The sequence below is a fragment of the Lepidothrix coronata genome, unplaced genomic scaffold, assembly GCF_001604755.1.
Source record: "Lepidothrix coronata isolate B3197 unplaced genomic scaffold, Lepidothrix_coronata-1.0 Scaffold22, whole genome shotgun sequence".
NCBI lineage: Eukaryota > Metazoa > Chordata > Aves > Passeriformes > Pipridae > Lepidothrix > Lepidothrix coronata.
Window position 1 is genome coordinate 4,137,943 of NW_016690202.1, and position 19,793 is coordinate 4,157,735.

The window sequence follows — 19,793 nt, forward strand, 5'->3', positions numbered from 1 at the left end:
TCAGACAGAGAAGCAGCACAGAATCTGATTTTCAAGCATTAAAAAAATCACAAACAAATCACACCATAGTCAAAATCTTAGTTTGAGAAAAAATCTTCTAATACAACTGCACAAAGGTATTTATGGGATCCAGAGTGTTCAACAACTTGACAGTTGGACTGTCAGAAGACAGTAACATAGGTCTGGATGGAGTTCTTGCTGTAACACCAAGATTACAAGCTGATGGCCTAAGAGCTGAGTAAGACACTCCTCAATCTTCATAATCAGTTCTGACAGCTATATGCTTCAGCCATCAAAAAAGCTCACAGTCTTGCCTCCTTCTATCTCAGTCAACCTGGAAGTATAGAGAGTGGATAAGAAGTACAAGAAAAAGAAGGAAAGTGGAGCAGACCTCTCGCATTTGGTATCATCTTTGGTGCTAAAACAGTTCATCAGTTGAAGATTCCTCTCTCACATTGCCTCACTTTATAATAAAACCATATAACATAATCATCATTTGGTTCTCAGCAAATTTCAATTGCTTTACAGAGCAAATGGATGCATATGCACATAATGCACATATTAATTATTCTAGGGCTACTGCAGTGCTTTTAAGAACCAAAGTGTGCCCTCAAACAGTCCTATTTCCTCTAATGAGGGTTTGTATGACACAGGGTGCATATGTGAAAGCAACAGGTTTTTGTAACTCAAGTCCCTGTGAGCTATGTTTCACCATGCCTTTAGAATCATAGAATAGTTTGGGGTGGAAGGCACCTTTAAAGGTTATCTCATCCAACCCCCTCACCATAGGCAAGGACATCTTCAACTAGACCAGGTTGCTCAGAGCCCAGTCCAATCTGACCTTGAATGTTTTGAGAGATGGGGCATCCACAACTTTTTTGGGCAACCTGTTCCAATGTCCTACCATCCACGTTCTAAAAAATTTCTTCCTTATTTAAACCAACTCTCTTTTAGTTTAAAATCATTACACCTTGTCCTATCACACCTTGTCCCCACTAAAAAGTTTGTTCCTGTCTTTCTCACAGGTCCTCTATTAAGTACTGAAAGGCTGCAGTGAGGTCTTCCCAAAGCCACCTCTTTCCCAGGCTGAACAATGCCAGCTCTCTCAGCCTTTCCTCATAGTAGAGGTGCTCCAACCCTCTGATCATCTTTGTGACCCTCCTCTGGCTGGACCTGCTCTAACACGTCCATGTCCTTCCTGTGCTATGCTAGATTACTAAAAGAACTAAGTAACTGGGATGATGTAGTGGATTTCTGTGGCTGGGTTTTGGTAGCTGGGGAGGCTACAGGGGTGGCTTCTGTAAGAAGCTGCTAAAATCTCTGCCTGTCCCATGGAGCCAATGCCAGCCGGCTCTAGGATGGACTTCCTGCCACTGGCCAAGGCCAAGCCAATCAGGAGTAATAGTAATGCCTCTGTGATAACATATTTAAGAATAGAAGGTTATGGCACAGAAAGAATTCCAGTCAGGGAAGAGCAGAGTGAGAACATGGGAACAACAATGTAGACACCAAGGTCAGTGCAGAAGGAGGGGCAGGAGGTGCTCCAGGCACCAGAGCTGAGGCCCCTGCAGCCCATGGTGCAGACCGTGGTGGAGCAGCTGTGCCCCTGCAGCCCATGAAGGAACATCAGGATGCAGAGACCCACCTGCAGCCCATGGAGGAGCCCCTGCTGGAGCAGGTGGATGCATGAAGGAGGCTGTGAACCCGTGGGAGGCCCAAGATGGAGCAGGGTCCTGCTGGAGACCTGCAGCCCGTGGAGAGGAGCCCACACCGGAGCAGATTTTTCCTGCGTAGGACTTGTGGCCCCTGTGGGGGACTCACGTTGGTACAGCTCACCTGTGATGACTGCACCCCATGGAGGAGTGACCCACGGGACAGCAGTTTGGGAAGAACTGCTGCCTGAGGGATGGACTCACGCTGGAGAGGTCCATCAGGACTGTCTCCTGTGGGACGGACCCCACGGGAGCAGGGGCAGGGGCTGCTCTCTGAGCAGCGGCAGAAACAACAACTGACCATAATCCCCATTCCCCTTTCCCCTTGCACCACTGGCGGCAGGGAAGGGAGAAGATGGAAGGAAGGAAGGGTGGGGGGAAGGTGTTTTTAAGACTCTTTTATTTCTCACTCTTTGGCTGTTATCCTGTTAGTAATAAATTTAAGTACTATCCCCATTTTAAGTCTGTTTTGCCTGTGAAGATAACCAGTAAGTGACCTCTCCCAGCTGTTATCTCAACTCATGAATCCTTAGCTGGTTTTTTTTTCTCTCTCCTGTCCAGCTGCAGAGGGAGAGTGAGAGAGTGGCTTCAGTAGGTACCTGGCATCCAGCTAGGGTCAACCCACCTCAGATGAGAATAGCATTTGTCCATTCACAAGCTGTGATAAAACGATTTATGAGCATGGCTCTATTTTGCTGAATTACTCTTGTGATATTGGCAACGTTAAACATTGGGGTGAGACTTTAACTGCCTATCAATCTCTATCTTAAAGCTGTTAAGTCTTTCTCAGAAATAAGCTGTCATTCTATGTTTCAAGTAGCGATATGGATTTACTATGTACAAATACAAAATGTGGATTGACAGTGACTAGTGTCACTTGCACACGAAGATTTCTGATGCATTAATGAGACTGTCTCTGTTAAAAGAGGTAAAATAAAAAAAAATAAGGATCCCACCACAGCAGTGTAGTAGGAAGCAGAAAATTAGTTAATTTCTTCTGTCCTAACATATAAGAATATGATACAGAAACAGCTTAATGAGCTTCTTGGCAGCAAAAATTCCTGCTTTTTTTGATTCTAGACTATACTTTACGTATAACACTTTTGACTTAAACTGATATGGTTTACTACCATGTCAGAGGGTGGAGTGATGATATTTCAAAACATTCAGTGTATCTGAACACATCAGTGACCTTGAAATGTAGTGACTAGTCTGAAATTAATCAGTGCTCTCAATTGACTCGTGAGTCATGGAAAATAATTTAACACAATTGCCTAAGCTAAGGAATGTCCGTAAGGCACCAAAACAAAGCTGGAAATGTTCTGCTGATGCTGAGTTTTGCATATTTACTGAATAATAACTAGCAACAGCTCTGCTTCTGAAGTGTTGTAAATAAAAGTGAACTGTGGACAACATGGGAAGAGTATTGAACTGCTGATCAACAATTAACTTGTTGGTTATTGCACTGAGTTTATTTGGCAAGGTTTTGGTAGCGGGGTGGGGGATGCAGAGGTGGCTTCTCTGAGAAGCTGCCAGAAGTTTCCCTGAAGTCAAACAGAGCCAGTGACAAACAGCTCCAAGACAGACCTGCTGCTAGCTAAGGGTAAGCCCATCAGTAGTGATGGCATCACCTTTGGGATAACAGCAAAGAAGTAGGTGCTGATCTCTTCACTCTCATGACCAGTGACAGGACTGAAGGAAATTGCATGAAGCTGAGTCAGGGGAGATTTAGGCTGGCTATAAGGAAAACGATTTTCACCCAGAGGGTGGTTGAGCACTGGAACAGGCTTCTCAGGGAAGTGGTCACTGCACCAAGCCTGTCAGTCCAAGAAGTGTTTGGACAATGCTTTCAGGCACATGGTGTGATTCGTGGGCTGTCCTGTGGAGGGCCAGAAGTAGGACTTGATGATCCTGATGGGTCCCTGCCAACTCAGCATATTCTATGATTGTGATTCTCTGATTTAAGAAGGGAAGAGTTACCGCACAAGAGCAATTGCAGCCAGAGAAGAGAGGGGTGAGATTATGTGAGAGAAACAGCCCTGCAGACACCAAGGACAGTGAGGAAGAAGGGGCGGGAGATTCTCCAGGCAGTGGAGCAGACTCCCCTGCAGATCACGGTGAGACAGCAGGTCCCCCTGCAGCCCATGGAGGGAGCAGATATCCACCTGCAGCCGTGGAGGACCCAGAGCCAGAGCAGATGGATGCCTGAAGGAGGCTGTGACCCTGTGAGAAGCCCACACTGGACCAGTGTCTGTTCCTGAAGGACTGCACTCCATGGAAGGGTTCCCCACTGCACAGCTTGTGGAGAACTGCAGTGTGTGGAAAGGACTCAGGTTTCAAAGGGTTGTGGGGGACTGTCTCCTGTGGAAGGGACTGCACACGGGAGCTGGGGATGAATATGAGGAATGCTCCCCTTAAGGAGGAAGGAGCAGCAGAGACAATATATGATGAACTAACAACAGGCCCCATTTTCCATCCCCCTGCACCAGTGGGGGACAGGAGGTAGAGAAAACTGGGAGTTAAGTTAAACCCTGGAAGAATGGAGGGGTGGGAGGAAAGGTGTTTTTAAGATTTGGCTTTATTTCTCATTACCTTACTCTGATTTGATTGGTAATCATCATCATCATGGCTGGGCTTCGCGAACGAAGATTTAGGAAGGCTCTATCCACATTTGTTACAAGCACGCTGGTGGCTTATGAGGCCAATACGAGATAGACATATCCGACTGCAAAAGGCACAGGTGGTATATTCTGCAAGACACGGTTCTTTCTGCATTGTCTTTTCTCCTCGAGAGTGATCCTGCGTGTGTTCTCAAAGGAGACAGCTGAAAGATCAACGCCTCCCTAAGATCTTGCTTTATGGTGAACTTGCCACCGGCTGCCACAAGAGAGGAGCCCCAAAGAGGAGATACAAGGACTCTCTGAAACAACATCTCAGCCTTGGCCATATTGATCAACATAACTGGTCTGCTCTGGCCTCCAATCGGGAGGCCTGGAGACACACCATCTATAACACAGCTGATTGGTAATAAGCTGAACTAATTTCCTCAAGTTGAGTCTGTTTTGCCAGAGTCAGTAACTGGTGAGTGATCTCTCCCTGTCCTTATCTCAGCCCATGAGACTTTTGTTATATCCTCTCTCCCATGTCCAGCTGAGGAGGAGAATGACAGAGTGGCTTTGGCAGGCACCTGGCATCCAGCCAGGTCAACCAACTACAGTTAGTTATAAAAGATTCTGTATTCTAACTAATAATGAAACACACATCAATTAGAATGCCAAAATTTGTACATCTCTACAGGCTTGCAAAACCAGGAAAAGTTTAAGGAACTAATCCTCTGGTTTTATTCCTACTTACAGCTTCTCTACCAAATCTCACCAAACTGGGTGTCTCAGCACTTTTCCTCTCTCATGTAATTTTAGGTATCATCTCCTACTGCAGCAGTTAAATCAGTGCTAGAATTCTATTAAGAATAGAAGAATCATTAGTAAGAAACACAGATTCAGCAAAATGGAAGCACAATTCACTACAAGGTCCCAAACCACATAACAAATGCAGGACAGGGCTGTAGTTTGAGAACATTTTAAAAGTAATGTCATCTCGTCTTTGGCATTTACTTTTTGAGGGCCGGAGGGAGGATGACAACATGGACTTTTGCACTTAGTCAAGCGCATAGGAAAAGGAAATTATGAGGTTTGCAATGGAATTTGCTTAGACAGCATCTGGCAGTGAGAGAATACATATTTAGAGTCATTAATCCATCTGAAGAAATGACCTGGTCAGATGAGTAGAAGTTTTGTCATTCTCTGAATATATCAAAGGTGAATGGTATATATATCAAAATATGTGACAATTTGTCATTTGAACAGCTGTTAGTAGAAGGATTACTTGGATAAGTAAAATAAGGCTGTGTTATCAAATTGAGTCATTCAGAACTCAGTACAAACTGCTGAGTATTGAGAAACACAAGCTACAGGGCACTAACAACATTGGTGCTGTATAGGGTGCTTCCCAGAGGAATTTTTGACTACTTCTCCTTCTGCCTATATTCTATAGGTATAGCTTAAGAGAAACTTGTGTGGTAGCATGTAAGCATAAGTCTTGTTTTATGGCCCGACTGCTTTGTTTCTCTGATATCCTTACTTGCCAGTAAGGCTTCTTCCCCTAATATGCCCTTAATGCACTATTAATAAAAAGAAAATCTTCTCCTTTTTACTTCCTAGGGCTATACTCAGTGCATTTCCTTTTTTTTTTTTTAATTCTGACGGACTTTTCTGGACACTAGAATCAGATTTTCAATTAGCAGTATTAGGTTGCACTCTGGTAAACATCAGAACATAATTTTGGCACTAGTGGAGGTGTTCTTCCTAAGTAGCTAGTAGTAATAAAATGGAGAGCAGACTGCTTTTAATTCAATATACCTTTATACATTTAATCTTTCATTTTTGTTACTATTTTAGGAACTTAGATCCCTTTGTCTTTTTTTTGGCTACATGTGAGTTCTTACTAGGAAAGATTAGAGTACCAGCGAAAAAGAAGCTTTGCTGTGTGACCAGGCTGCTCTTCCTCTTCTGAGCAATTAGAAATCCATCTTCAGTCTCTTTAGTTTTCAGTTTCTACCTACAACTTCATCAGCCTCCTTTCTTTCTGGAGAGGAAAATGAGAAAACTGGGAGCACTTGCCATTTTGGAATGCTTAAAGCTCATGAGACTTACAGTTTGCCAGAGTTACCTCTTATCAGTAGTGTATCTACTGATTGAGAGAAGATCATCTATCACTTGAAGTTATGTGACTGCTTTTTCCTTGGAGATACCAAAATAAAAATTTGTCCTGTTGAATCTACACTTGCCTGAGCAGCCAGTATGTGAGACTTCAGATAAAGCAGACAACCTCACTGGAAAGTAATGTTGCCCAGTCCACCGCTGTAAGGCTAAGGTGTTATAAACTTCCTACATGGCTGAGTGCAGACTGCAGTCACTGTTGTTATCTGGGATCAAGCACCTCCTCAGGTTTGCAGATGACATGAAGCTGAGTGGTGCAGTTGACACAACAGAAGGAAGGGGTGCCATCCAGGGAGAATTGGACAAGTTTAGAATTGGGCCCACGAGAACCTCATGACGCTGAACAAGTTCAAGTGGAGTTGCTGCGCCTGGGTCAGGGCAATCCCAGATACGAATACAGACTGGGAGAAGAAGCCATTGAGAGCAGTCCTGCAGAGAAGGACTTGGAGGTTCTTACAGATAAAAAGTGGTCATGGGACATGACCCAACAATGTGTGCTCACTGCCCATAAAGCCAAACACATCCTGGGCTGCATCAAAGGCAGCGTGGGCAGCAGGTCGAGGGAGGTGATTCCACCCCTCCATGCTTCTCTAGTGAGACCCCACCTGGAGCACTGTATCCAGCTCTGGGGTTCCCAGCATAGGAAGGGCATCAACCTGTTGAAGCAAGGCCAGAGGAGGGCCCCCAAGATGGTTACAGGGATGGAGCACCTATTCTATATGGAAAGGCTGAGAGAACTGGGTTTGTTCAGCCTGGAGAAGAGAAGGCTTTCTCTTTACTCAGCTGTAGCCTTTCAGTACTCAAAAGAGAGACAGTGATTTCTTCCACTGGCAGATAGTGATAGGACAGGAAGAATGTTTTTAAACTAAAAGATTAGATGCTAGAAAGAGATTCTTTACTCAGAGGATAGTGAGGGATTAGAATAGGTTGCCCAGAGAGGTGGTGCATGCCCCATCCCTGGAAGTGCTCAAGGTTGGGTTGGATAGGCCCTGAGTAATGTGATGTAATGAGCTGCATGCATCCCTGCCCATGGCAGAGGAGTTGGAACTAATCTTTACTGTCCCTTTCAACCCAAACCATTCTATCATTTTTTGATGATTACGTAACTCTGTCATAGCACAGTTGTTCCTGAATGCCTATTCAAAGCAGAAGGCAAAGCTGAGTACCTGAGCTTCATGCAGTTCTGAAGGGAGAGAATTATGTCATTACTGAAGAAGAAAGGAGTTTAAAATGCTTTGCAAAAGCAAGAGTAATGCTTAGCCTATTATTAGCATCAAACTGTGGAATCAAGATGTACGTTTTCTGTAGACAGTAAACAAACTCAGTTCTGTAGCTGGTAAAAATACTGGGGGTACTACTATCAGTAATATTAAAAGTATTTGGGGTTTTTTTCTGGGTTTCACTCCCTTCTGACATTAAAGGAAAGGTGTTTTAATCTGTACATGAGAAGTGGTAATGTGCATTCCCTTATTAGGCCAGATTTGGCTTCATGAAAGTGGTCAGCTATACAATTGCACCTGGCCCAGCACTACAAGCTAACAAACACACTGAAATGGTTTTATCATCCTAAGGCCTCACAGCAAGTATGCTTTCTGAAAATCTAGAAAGAGGTGGTGATATTGCTTCCTAGGAGCCATCACAGACCAAATTAGACCAGCACATAGCCTTTCAAGCAGGAGGCACATCAGAACTGCATTGAATTAAATACTGCTTGGTGAACAGAAGTGCCTTTAGAAACACCAGCAACACTTTCCCTTTCTGCAGGAAAACACTCCATAGGAATGCTTGATACTGGCATTTTAAGTACACTTAGGTTTGACACGAGAAAACCACCAAACATCACTGAGTAAGAAAGTTTGATTTTTAAAAAAGCATTCAAAGAAATACACATTGCAGTAGACTATATTCAGCTTGTAAGACACAATAAGGAATGGCTTGAAATAGCTGGCTAAATACCTCCAACTTACCCCTAAAGATTTATTTGAAGGCCAAACCAGACATTACCTAAGACTAGCTGAGCTTCAGATAATGACGTAGCAATGCTTTCCTAGTATGGGCTTCAGGGACAGGGAAAGAAACAATAATGGAGATCCCATACTCCTGATTCTGGATGTTCAGAATATGGAGCTTCAGGAAAGCATCCCAGAAGCACTGAACCACACAACACAATCCACAACCCAACTAATTTTCTTTCAAGACTTTAAACAAGTAATCTATTAGGAAAAGCCTTTTCCTTAAACCTGCACTACAATATCCCTACAGAAGCATGCAAAGGAATAATTAGCCAGCATAGTGGGGAAAACCATGGAATTTTTAGTGATCTGATAAAATAATTATCTCCTAATAGGTAAACTAAGCAAGTTTGCCAAATTGGGAGGAGCTGCCGACTCCTTCAATGGCAGGGAGGCCCTGCAGAGACGCCAAGACAAGTTGGAGGGCTGGACAAATACTAAATTGAAGTTTAACAAATTCCAGATTCTGCACCTGGGGTGGGGCAACCCTGGGAGGTAAGTACAGACTGGGGAACGAGAGGCTGGAGAGCAGCCCCACAGACAGGCATGTGAGTCCCGGTTGATGGCAAGTTGAATCTGAGTCAGCAGTGCCCTGGCAGCCAGGAGGGCCAACTGTGTCCTGGGGGGCATCAGGCAAAGCATCACCAGTCGGTCGAGGGAGGGGATTGTCCTGCTCTGCTCTGCACTGGGGCGGCCTCACCTTGAATATTGTGACAATTTTGGGCACCACAATATAAGAAAGAAAGATATTGAGCTCTTAGAGAGTGTCCAAAGGAGGGCAATGAAGATGGTGAAGGGCCTTTAGAGGAAGCTGTATGAGGAGCAGCTGAGGTCACTTGGTCTGTTCAGCCTGGAGAAGAGGAGACTGCAGGGAGACCTCACTGCAGTCTACAACTTCCTCATGAGGGGAAGAGGAGGGGCAGGCACTGATCTTTTCTCTGTGGTGACCAGCGACAGGACCTGAGGGAATGGTCTGAAGTCGTGTCAGGGGAGGTTTAGGCTAGAGATGAGAAAAACATTCTTCCCCCAGAGGGTGGTTGGGCACTGGAACAGGTTCCCCAGGGATTGGTCACAGCACCAAGCCTGACAGAGTTCAAGGAGCATCTGGACAACGCTTTCAGACACATGGTATGGTTTTTGAGGCTGTCCTAGGCAAGGCCAGGACTTGGACTCAATGGTCCTTGTGGGTCCCTTCCAACTCAGCATATTCTTTGACTCTATTTTTCCCTTGAGATATTTATGCACCTCAATTACTTTATGCATTGATTAGTAAAACTCTTTTTGTAATTTTTCATATATCTGAACTTCAAAGAAAAAAATGGTTTGCTACTGTTTAAGTATGACACTATATATGGTATGCAGTATTGTATACTATAAGGGCACACTAATCTGATGACTTCTGAATGGTGATGCAATCAGATTCACTGCTTGACAATTATTTTTGTATATTTAATGGTGACATTAAAGTGTGGTGATTGTAATGGGGGGGAGTGGTAGGGGAGCTTTTCTTTTAATTTAACAGTTAAAGCTCCTGAACCACTTTTCTAGATTAATCCCACTCAAAGATACCTTCCTGAAATGTGTAGCTGGCAAATTAACACCTGACCTCATATAAAAGTCTTTTTCTTGCTTAGCTTCAAAGATCTTTCAATACCACCAGGCCAAGAAAGTTCATAATGGAATGGACTCATGAAACCTGCTGTACAGACGAAGTTTAAATTTCAGACTCAGCAGAAAACATTCACATCAAACACATAAGACCACTTCGGATCCCAGTAATAGCTTAAAAAAAGCTGTTTCAAATTCTATGTGCAAAACTACATGAGTTATTAGTGTCAGGATTACCAGAACATCAATTACCATCTGGGAAGAATTCTGCTGAAACAAAAACTTGGCAGGGAGAAGGAGGGGAGGGAGTGGGGTGGGAACAGGAGCTGTCTCCATGGTAATGTTTCATGTACAGTAAGGTACTCTGAATGACTAACTCATCACATGAACAAGATCAAGAATTGCAGAGACACTGCTCTATCTTGAAATGGTTTACAAAAATCCAAAGTATTTTGGAAATAAACTTAAAAGACCATCCTTAAAGCCTATGACAAAAAGTACTAAAGCAGTGCTCTTGATTCCTGCTCATTCACCTTCAGAGTAAAAGATCATCTCAAGGACTCTGATTCTTGACTGTAATAGCCCTAAACCAGGCCATAATCAACCAATCCACTGAGATAACACTCCACTGAGACCAAATTCTAGAGTTCCCATGTTTGGATAGGGTGAAGAGTCAGTCGCTAAAGCACAATCACAAAAGCTTTGTATAACTGTAACAGGATTCATAACTGCAGTTATACAGGCCAGTACAAAGTATCAAGACCATCATGTATTCGTCTCAATATTTTCCCATTAGCCTAGGTCCCACTGAGAGCCTCAAGGACAGGGGAGAGAGAGATGAATGCAAATCTTTACAGAAACTGTGCAAAACTAACCATGTCCCAGTGAATGACAATGGACATATTTCAGTCAACCACGCATGAAACACACAAAATGATCTGAGAAGAAAAAGCAAAATGCACGCATTCCAGAAAACAAATTATTAACAGAATAGAGAAGACCACCAGATTCTGAGCTCAGTTCAGGGGACCAGGAGAAGAAAAACCACAAAACCAACACTAAGGGCTGTGTCACTACATTATCTGTGAGGTTTTTTACCTTCCAAACCAAAAAAGGAATAGCTACACAAACAGTGCATATATTTTCATTTACAGATAAATTAGCAAAACCATATGCTGGACAAAGAAGGGCAAAGTAGCAAATTGTGTAGGTGTCACAAAACAAATTCAAGGACAAAAAAAAAAAGTGAAGCACCTTTCTTGTCACATCCCTTGTACAGACTCCATATCCCACTACTGGACTTGCTCTGCTTGTTATTTTTCTGATAAAGTACATGGTGTATCTATATTGGCTCCTTTCTTAAAGATTCAGTATCCCGGCTAACCCTGGTGTTGAAAACTCTCTCTCTCAAACTCAAGGTACTTCCCAGGGCCTTACAGATAACCAAGTGACTTCCTATACAGAATAAACAAAAACACTGAGATATACTCCAGCCTTGAAACAGGAAAACATGTTTTCATCTTCCTCTCTGTTTCCCTCCTCCCAAAGTAAGCTGACAGAACAACCAAAACTAGTCAAAACCTAAGACAAATGTTCTTGATAATTTTTGAATGTTACAGAGCAACACATAATAAAATCTAATTCAAAAGGTAAAAACCAAGTATTCAGAAACCACAATATGAAACACTGAAAGGCAGAAAAAGCATTGGCTGTAGTAAGGCAGCTTTGACCTTGAGCTACAGCTGTGGCCTGGCAAAGGAACAAGTAAAACATCATTAAGGAAGAAAAGTGTGAGAAAGGGAAAAAAACCAGTTGCAGGTAGAGGAATGTGTTTGGACATGAGAAGAGATGCTGGTGACCTGTCAGGAGACAAGACGGGGCACGTGCACGGAAGCTAGAGATCAATTAGTGATGAGATACAGATGTGTGAACAAGAACACTTAACCAGTGACATATATTATACTAGCGTGTGGACAGAGAAAAAGTAGATAAAAAGAACAAGTTTGTTTATAATAAAATCTTTTGCCATTGCCTGCCAACCTACAGTCCCAGAACATCATGCAGGCCGCCGTCACTAGTAGCAGAACACTAAGGGAAAAAACCTTAGAAAACAACCCAAATAATCAAACATAATGATTACAAACACATGCAAAGAAGACAGATGTGGTAAAACAGATCTTGAAACAAATTTCCTTTCTCTGTCAAAGACATCTCAAGTCAGTGGCTATAATATACTGAAATTACAATCTTTCACACACCCTGATCACTACCAAGGAATTGTCTGAATTTACCAACTGATAGAAGCTACACACTATGCCATATACAGCTTGTACACGTTTATAAGAATAAAACAACAGTTTAATAGCCAGTCAATTTCTAACTGTATTTTACTACAATTAAAACTTCAGAATGAAGATCATGACAGACATCTTAGGACAACTTTACTATGTATTCTTCGAAGTACTTAGCAGTCTCATTACTAGGAAGATTGTTAATGTAACTGAACTTAGCAGCATGTTTTATAACATACATAGTCATGATTGATCACAGTTATTCCACAATTTAACTGCAGTCCAACAGAGGTACGATGCTCCAGCACTTCTGGGAAGATTTGACAGGACATTTATAACGGAATACATTCTAAGGGTAAAACTACAAGTACCAAAAAGTCATCAGACTTTCTCCCCACAGAGCCTCCTGAGAGGATAAATGAGTTCTACATGATTCAACTAACTAGAAAACTGCCTAGAGGCACCAGCCTTTTATTTCTTTGAAGCTAAATAACATAAAATAAAAAAAAGCAAAATTAAGTAAAATAAACAGTCACTATCTCAAGAACTTACCTTCAGACTTCAACTTCGTGAGAACAAAAATCAGGTAGTTGTTGAAATCTGGATACTGATTGAGTTGTTCTAGTTTCTAAAGAGAGAAACTGTTAAGGAAATTTGAATCTTCAAAAAGAGCATTTATAGCTTTCGGGATACAGAGATTATTAAATGAATTATGTACTGCAATATCACTTCAACCAGCTGTGACTATAAGGTCATCAGGTACAGAGCATGAACAATCTAAAAACAGTTTCTGTAATGTTCTTGCTGATACAGTAGATTTCATGGAGACGTCTTAAAAAATCCAGGGACAGACATAGAAATTAACAGATCCTTAAAAATATTTGTAAAGTCATATCACCAAAACAGGCAGTTGAACATTACTAACAACTGTGAATTCCAACGGATCAAAAAGTATCAGAAATAAGCAGAAAGAACTGAAAGAGCAATACTTAACAGAAACTTAATGAGAAAACACTTATTTGGTCTAGGAAATGAAGACTAGCTCTTAGACCATATTTTCTTAACTTCTTCACTCACTCCACCTTTTTTTTTAATCAAAGAAACAAACAATATCTTGATTTGAAAAATATCTGTAACCTTACCAATTCATAACTTTGTTAACACTGGGTTTTGGCTAACCTATACTCCTCACTTTGTTATATTTGAGATCTAAGCATCCAAATGTGCCAAAACATCATCATAAAGAAAGCACATGACAGAATCAACATACAGAGTTTTTTGGGTTTTATTACAAAAAATTATGGCTTAGAGTACTTTAAATTTGAAAATATTAATCACCACCGTGCTTGGATATGCTACTAAGTAGCATTCTGCAACAGTCCTCACTATTTTTTGTGGAAACAGTCTCAAAGGGCTTTTTTTTTTTTAATTATGGGACATGACCTGTTAAGTTGTATCAGAACATTTTCCCAAACTAATGTATAATAATGGCAAAACTGTGCCACTTCTCTAACCTTTACAAGCCAACATATGAGGACCTCCTGGAAAACACAGGTATCAACACAGCAGGGAGTTTACAATACCATTTTAAAAGAATCTCAAACATCAGCTAACAGGACTTTGGTTCGGTCAATTTCTACCCCACTTCTACAGAGACAGCACCACTTTTACTGCACATCCCGAATACAGACTGCTATATTTCAATAAACAAACTGGATGCTATTAAGTTATTTGAAGGAGAGCTTTAAAATGCAGTTTTGCACTGAAGCTACACTAGCAACACTGTTGCAATAAACGCTTAGGTATTTCAAATACTAAACAGCACCAAGTTAAGTTTGAGGCATTATGAGAACACTCCATTGGATGCTTCTGTTTCAGATATTTCAAAGGAAGCAACTGTGTTTCAAAAATCTGAAACAAAGCTGAAAGAACAGGAGGATCGAGATGAAATCTACTTTCACCTTTCAGATAAAAAGGAAAACCTTCCTAAGCCTGACTGCATTCGCTACAAAAGTCTAGAAGTGGAGAAAATTTGGATTCAAACACTTACAATAATGTAAATATATACAGACGCACATGTTCTTACCTACTTAAATTAATTCTATTGCTTTCTGTGAAGCCCTTTAAGCAAATGCCTTATATAAAAAGGGATCAAGATGACAAACTCATATCCCTCATAGAATTTCAGCACTTTTAGATATTTCCAAGCACTTATATGGCTAGTCCAAGGAGCAGGAGACAACAAACGAGGCCTGTATTTTTTAATACCTTTTTAAGGTCTATTAGTCTTAATTTAAAATTTTGCTTTCTCAATCCTCGCTTCTTAAAATCTATTCATCACTTTTACAATCAAGAGAGACCTGGAGGTGGGGAAGGAAGGAGAAGTAAAATATCCCAGCAACTCACAACACTAACACCAAATGCACTGCAAAGCAGCACAAGAAGCTACAGTGAGTACATCTCCCCCTTTTCGTGAATTTTAACATCTGCAATGAGCAGTATTTCAGGATTGGGCTTCTAGGTAAGCAGAAACATCCTCACCACGTACCAAAATGCGCAGTGTCAGAGACGGCAGGACCATGACGGCGCGCAGGCAGCAGCTCCGCCAGCTACGGCTTTCGCCTCAAATCCCAGCGCCGGAATCCTACGGGAACCCCCTGCCCGCCCCCCCGTGCCGCAAGGGTGGCGGGCACCGCGCGCGGGTCACCCCCGGCCCCCCGGGGGGACCAGAAGGGCGAGGGCCGCGTTCCCGCCCCGCAGCGCTGGGGGCTGGGCGCTGGCGGCGGCGCAGCGTGGGCAACCCGGGAGAACAGCGGATACCGGCAGAGCCGCGCCAGAGCCCGGGCTTTGAAAACGGGAGGGGGAAATTTAAAATACTCCCCCGACGGCCAAACCCAACTCGGCCTATGGCTCCGGACTCGCAACAGGTGCCCAGTGATTGCCAGCGGAAGGCGGCCCCGCGGCCCACAAGCCGCCTCGGCGGTTCAAACGCCGCGCCACGGCCGCCCGCTCCGGCGAGGGCTCGGCCCCCGCGCTGCGGTGGCTCCCTGGGCAGGGCAGGGCAAGGCACAGCAGGCCCGGCCGCCGCAGCGCTGGCCCTGCTGCCGCGCAGGCCGCGCTCCCCCCGCCCGCCCGCGGCCGCCCCCGGCCCCCGCCCGCGCGGCCCCGCAAACCTCGGCCAAGGATACTTGTTGCACGGCTCTCTGCGTGGTGGTGTCCGGGGACTGGGACTCTTTGAGCAGCTGCAGGATCTGCTGGAGACCCTGCTCGTCGGGCTTCCACTCGTACTCCATCTTGACTGTCTGGAAAACAGCAGACAACAGGCGGCCGCGGTTGGCGGCGCGGCAGGGCCCGGGCGGAGGCGGGCGCAGAGGAAGGAAGGCCGGGCCAGAAAGGGGGCGCGGCGATGCCCGGGCCGCTTCGGCTCTCACCCTCCAAGCGCCCCAACAGCCGCCAGCCAGCGGGCCGCAGGACACCGACCTGCTCCCGCTGTCTCCACGCCGAGCAGTGACTGAGTCACGGCGAATTTGTGATCCGGCCCGAAGAGCCGCCTCGCGTCCTGCTGGGTCCTAGCGCCGGGCACGCCTCCGCCCGCCCGGGCCGCCCCGGGGCCGCCGGCACCACCGTCCGCCTTTCCCCGGTGCGTCCCACACTGCCAGGAGCCTGCGGGCGACAGAACGCGAGCCCCTCAATCCTGGCCGGTGGGAAACGGGGCGCCCACGCCGCACCACCCGAGAACAGACAAAAACCTCCAGCAGACGCGACAGGCGGGGGGCGAAGCGGCGCCCCAGGCCTGGCCTAGCCTGGCCCCCTGGGACAGCGCCCGGCAGCGAGCGCGGAGGGTCCCGCCCACCCTCGGAGGAGAAGCGCTGGCACGAAGGCAGACCCAGGAGTCAGTAACGTGGTACCTGCGTTGCTGCCTGATGCACTTCTACGTCATTTGGTTGAGTGCTGAGCAGATCTCAGAAGTTCCCAGTTTCACTTGTAAGGAGGGAACAGGTCCAACTACGCGGGGGGGGGGGTTGGGGCTGGGGTGTGCAAACTCAAAAGAAACTACATCTTATCCTTAGCCTCAAAATATATCAGGGGAGATCTCTGGTCAAAATTAGCAATTTAGATAGATAGATATATATATACATACACACACACATATGTATATATGTAATATGTATGCATCACATACATTGTATGTATATAGCTATTTTTATGTATCATACATATACTAATAGGAAAACTAAGAACACATGCTGCTTAAAACTGGTCTAAAACGTGCAAGTGTAAACCAGTAATTCCTTGGCTTTTTACAATCTTACTTTTAGTCACTGTATTTGTAAGCATCCCACTTGACATGAAAACGAGTTTCTGCTGCTTCTGCTGCTGTACAGAACTCAGGTGAACACTGCACATCCCAGTCTTAATAACTGTCCAGAGGCATTACGGTCAGGGAACAATAGTGATTCCTAAGGGTGCATCCCAGATAATTTGCAAAGTGGCTCTTTGTCTCATCTCCCCAACACTGACAGTCACCTGGCCAGTCTAAGATGCTAAGAAGTGTCCTGAGCCAACCTTCCTTCTATTACTATGAGATGCTATTCTTGAAGAAGGAGACAAAACCAGACTCCAACAAAACAGCAAAAGGAACCATCACGGGCAACAAGACAGTAGTGTATATACACGTATGTACATGTATGTATGTATATGTACTTACACAGTGAAAGAGGGTATTTGATAAATGAGGAAAGTATGCACAGTGGAAAAAGAAGTAAAGTACACAGAGAAGTATGCTGCACAGTATACAAGATAAAACCAATGGAGAGAACAAAAACAGCTTATGAAAAAAAACCAAGAAATAGGCTACACTTCTTAACCTCTTCTATGTAAACAACTGCTGTAGTTACCACAGGATTTTTTCAGAGACAAACTACAAAAGCAGCACAGCTCTTGAGAGTTTACAGTACTTAAACAAGATGGAATCAGCAAGGTAGCTACATAAAGGCATGCCACCAGTTACCAGGAAAGAATGGGCACAAGATTTACATGAGATTTTTGTGACCACACTAAATCTCCACTAGTTTTCCTCTAGCATAGGAACATGTCAAAACAAAGGATGTGGACCCATACCATTAACATTGATGTTCACGGCTCACACCATATGGGCAGGAGACATCTTCATAGGGATGCTTGCATAGCGGGATCAGATGAAAGCTGAAGTCCAACAAATCAAGGCAGAGATAATTGAGGCCTCATTTCCCTAATGAGGGAAATGCTGCCTTACCAGGAAGGTTGTTGAAACTTGCTTTTATTTGAGACTGTCAAGTTTGTTTGAACTTGGTTAGAGCTTCAGAAGTTACTACTCAGAAATTGACGCAAGGACTACATTTGTCTAATATTATCAGGAAACCAGTCTTGTTAAACAAAAACAACATTAAATATGGGAAAGAGGGGAAGAGACCAGAAAGGAAAACTGAGAGACAGAACAGGAAAAAGCAGAAAGAGAAGCAGGCCATGGATCCATAACTAAGAAAAATGTAAGTTTCCTTTCCAAGAATGTAACCAAAATTAAATCCTACTAACAATTTCCATTTTCTGCAGTGGAAAGGAGAGAAAAAGGACTACAAATTCAAGTATGAATGGGAGCTTCTACAATTAGTAGAGACATGTAAGTACTTTAGACTATCATCCTCCAAGATAGGTTCCTCCTCAGGTTACATATAGGTACCATATAAAGAAAACAAAGGAGTACACCTCATCTTGCAGAATACCTTCTTATCTTGGTAATTTCTCCTAAGTTATTCTTACCTATCTCTAGCCCTTTAAATTATATAAGGAATCAGGATAAGGTAAAATAATTTGACTGAGACAAGAAAAAAATGCAGATTGAAAGGATTACAGGAAAAAAATGAGAAACCCATTTATTTCAGTATGCTTTGCCTCTTTGTTTTCTACTATCTGTTTTCCTCAAGCAAGAATCTTGTGTAGAAAAGAATTCAGAATCTATGTTAAACAAAGCACCAGCACGAAAGCTACTGTTTAAAACATAGCCTGGTTTGTCCCACTCAACAAGCAGAATGCACCAGAACTAAATTTGAAACACTTATCCGTATATGTAAGGATGACAAAAGTTCTCTGAAAACAGGAGCCTTGCACAAATGCTGATGCTAATATTTGATTTCTCTATTATCCAGCTTTCAGATGTCATACACTAGCCAGAATCCAGTTTCAGTCACTTTACCCTTTAGAAAAATTTTCTCAGTCTTTAGTTTTACCCTATTGGTAATACTGGATTTCTGATGTTTTTGGGTTTGTTTTTTTTTTTTCTGAGAATTCTAATAGCTACCATCTTGTCATAAAATTCAGGCCCTGATGCATGTAATATTGGTTTTTAACAATGGTAATCAAACATTTGATCCATTGCTAAATCCAGGCTTCTGAGTTTCCATGCAGTGGAAAGCGCTTATAGTGTCTCTCTGTATAGAAGGCTCAAATTACTGGGGTATTACTCTGCTCTCCATTGCTGGCAAAATCCTGGCAAGAATACTCTTGAACAGACTCATACCCGCTATAGCAGAAGGAATTCTACCTGAAAGCCAATGTGGTTTCAGAGCCAACAGGAGCACCACAGACATGGTGTTTGTTCTCAGACAACTGCAAGAGAAGTGTAGGGAACAGAACAAAGGTCTCTATGTAACCTTTGCTGACCTCACCAAGGCTTTCGATACGGTGAGCAGAAAAGGTCTATGGCAGATTTTGGAATGTTTAGGTTGTCCCCCCAAGTTCCTTAAAATGATCATCTCACTCCATGAGGATCAACACGGCCAAGTCAGATATGGCAATGTACTTTCTGAGCCCTTTCTAATAACTAATGGTGTGAAACAAGGCTGCCTTCTTGCACCAGCCCTATTCACACTCTTTTTCAGCATGATGCTCCAAAGGGCCACAGCAGACCTCAATGATCAGGACGGTATCTACATCCAATACCGTACTGATGGAAGCCTATTCAACCTAAGGCGACTGAAGGCCCACACCAAGACCTTAAACCATCTTGTCCAGGAGCTGCTTTATGCTGATGACACCGCCCTTGTCGCCCACACAGAAGCAGCTCTGCAGCGTTTAACATTCTGCTTCACAGACGCTGCTGAGCTCTTTGGGCTGGAAGTCAGCTTAAAGAAGACAGAAGTTCTCCATCAACCTGCACTTCAGGAAATCCCCCATCATCCCCATATCACCATTGGTGAATCAGAGCTCAAATCAGTCCAGCAGTTTAATTACCTAGGTAGCCTCATCTCCTCGGATGGTAAGATTGATGGAGAGATAGACAACAGGTTAGCAAAGGCATATAGTGCTTTTGGAAAGCTTCATAAAAGAGTTTGGCAAAATAAACACCTGAAGAAA

At 43.6% G+C, this 19,793-nt stretch overlaps 1 protein-coding gene across 2 annotated transcripts in view; it reads right to left on the reverse strand.

The window, feature by feature from the left end:
* The window catches only part of TNPO1 (transportin 1), a 67,585-nt gene that overhangs the window by 35,709 nt on the left and 12,083 nt on the right, over positions 1 to 19,793 (reverse strand). Inside the window, exons 2-4 of one of the 2 annotated variants that reach the window (XM_017808207.1) lie at positions 15,882 to 16,064; positions 15,590 to 15,703; positions 12,954 to 13,029 (exon numbers count right to left, since the gene is read on the reverse strand). In XM_017808207.1, the coding sequence (XP_017663696.1) occupies positions 12,954 to 13,029; positions 15,590 to 15,694 (181 nt within the window). In that variant the 5' untranslated portion in view covers positions 15,695 to 15,703; positions 15,882 to 16,064. Of the gene's footprint in view, positions 1 to 12,953; positions 13,030 to 15,589; positions 15,704 to 15,832; positions 16,065 to 19,793 lie in introns of those variants that run through there. The other variant, XM_017808208.1, reaches the window with a different exon arrangement.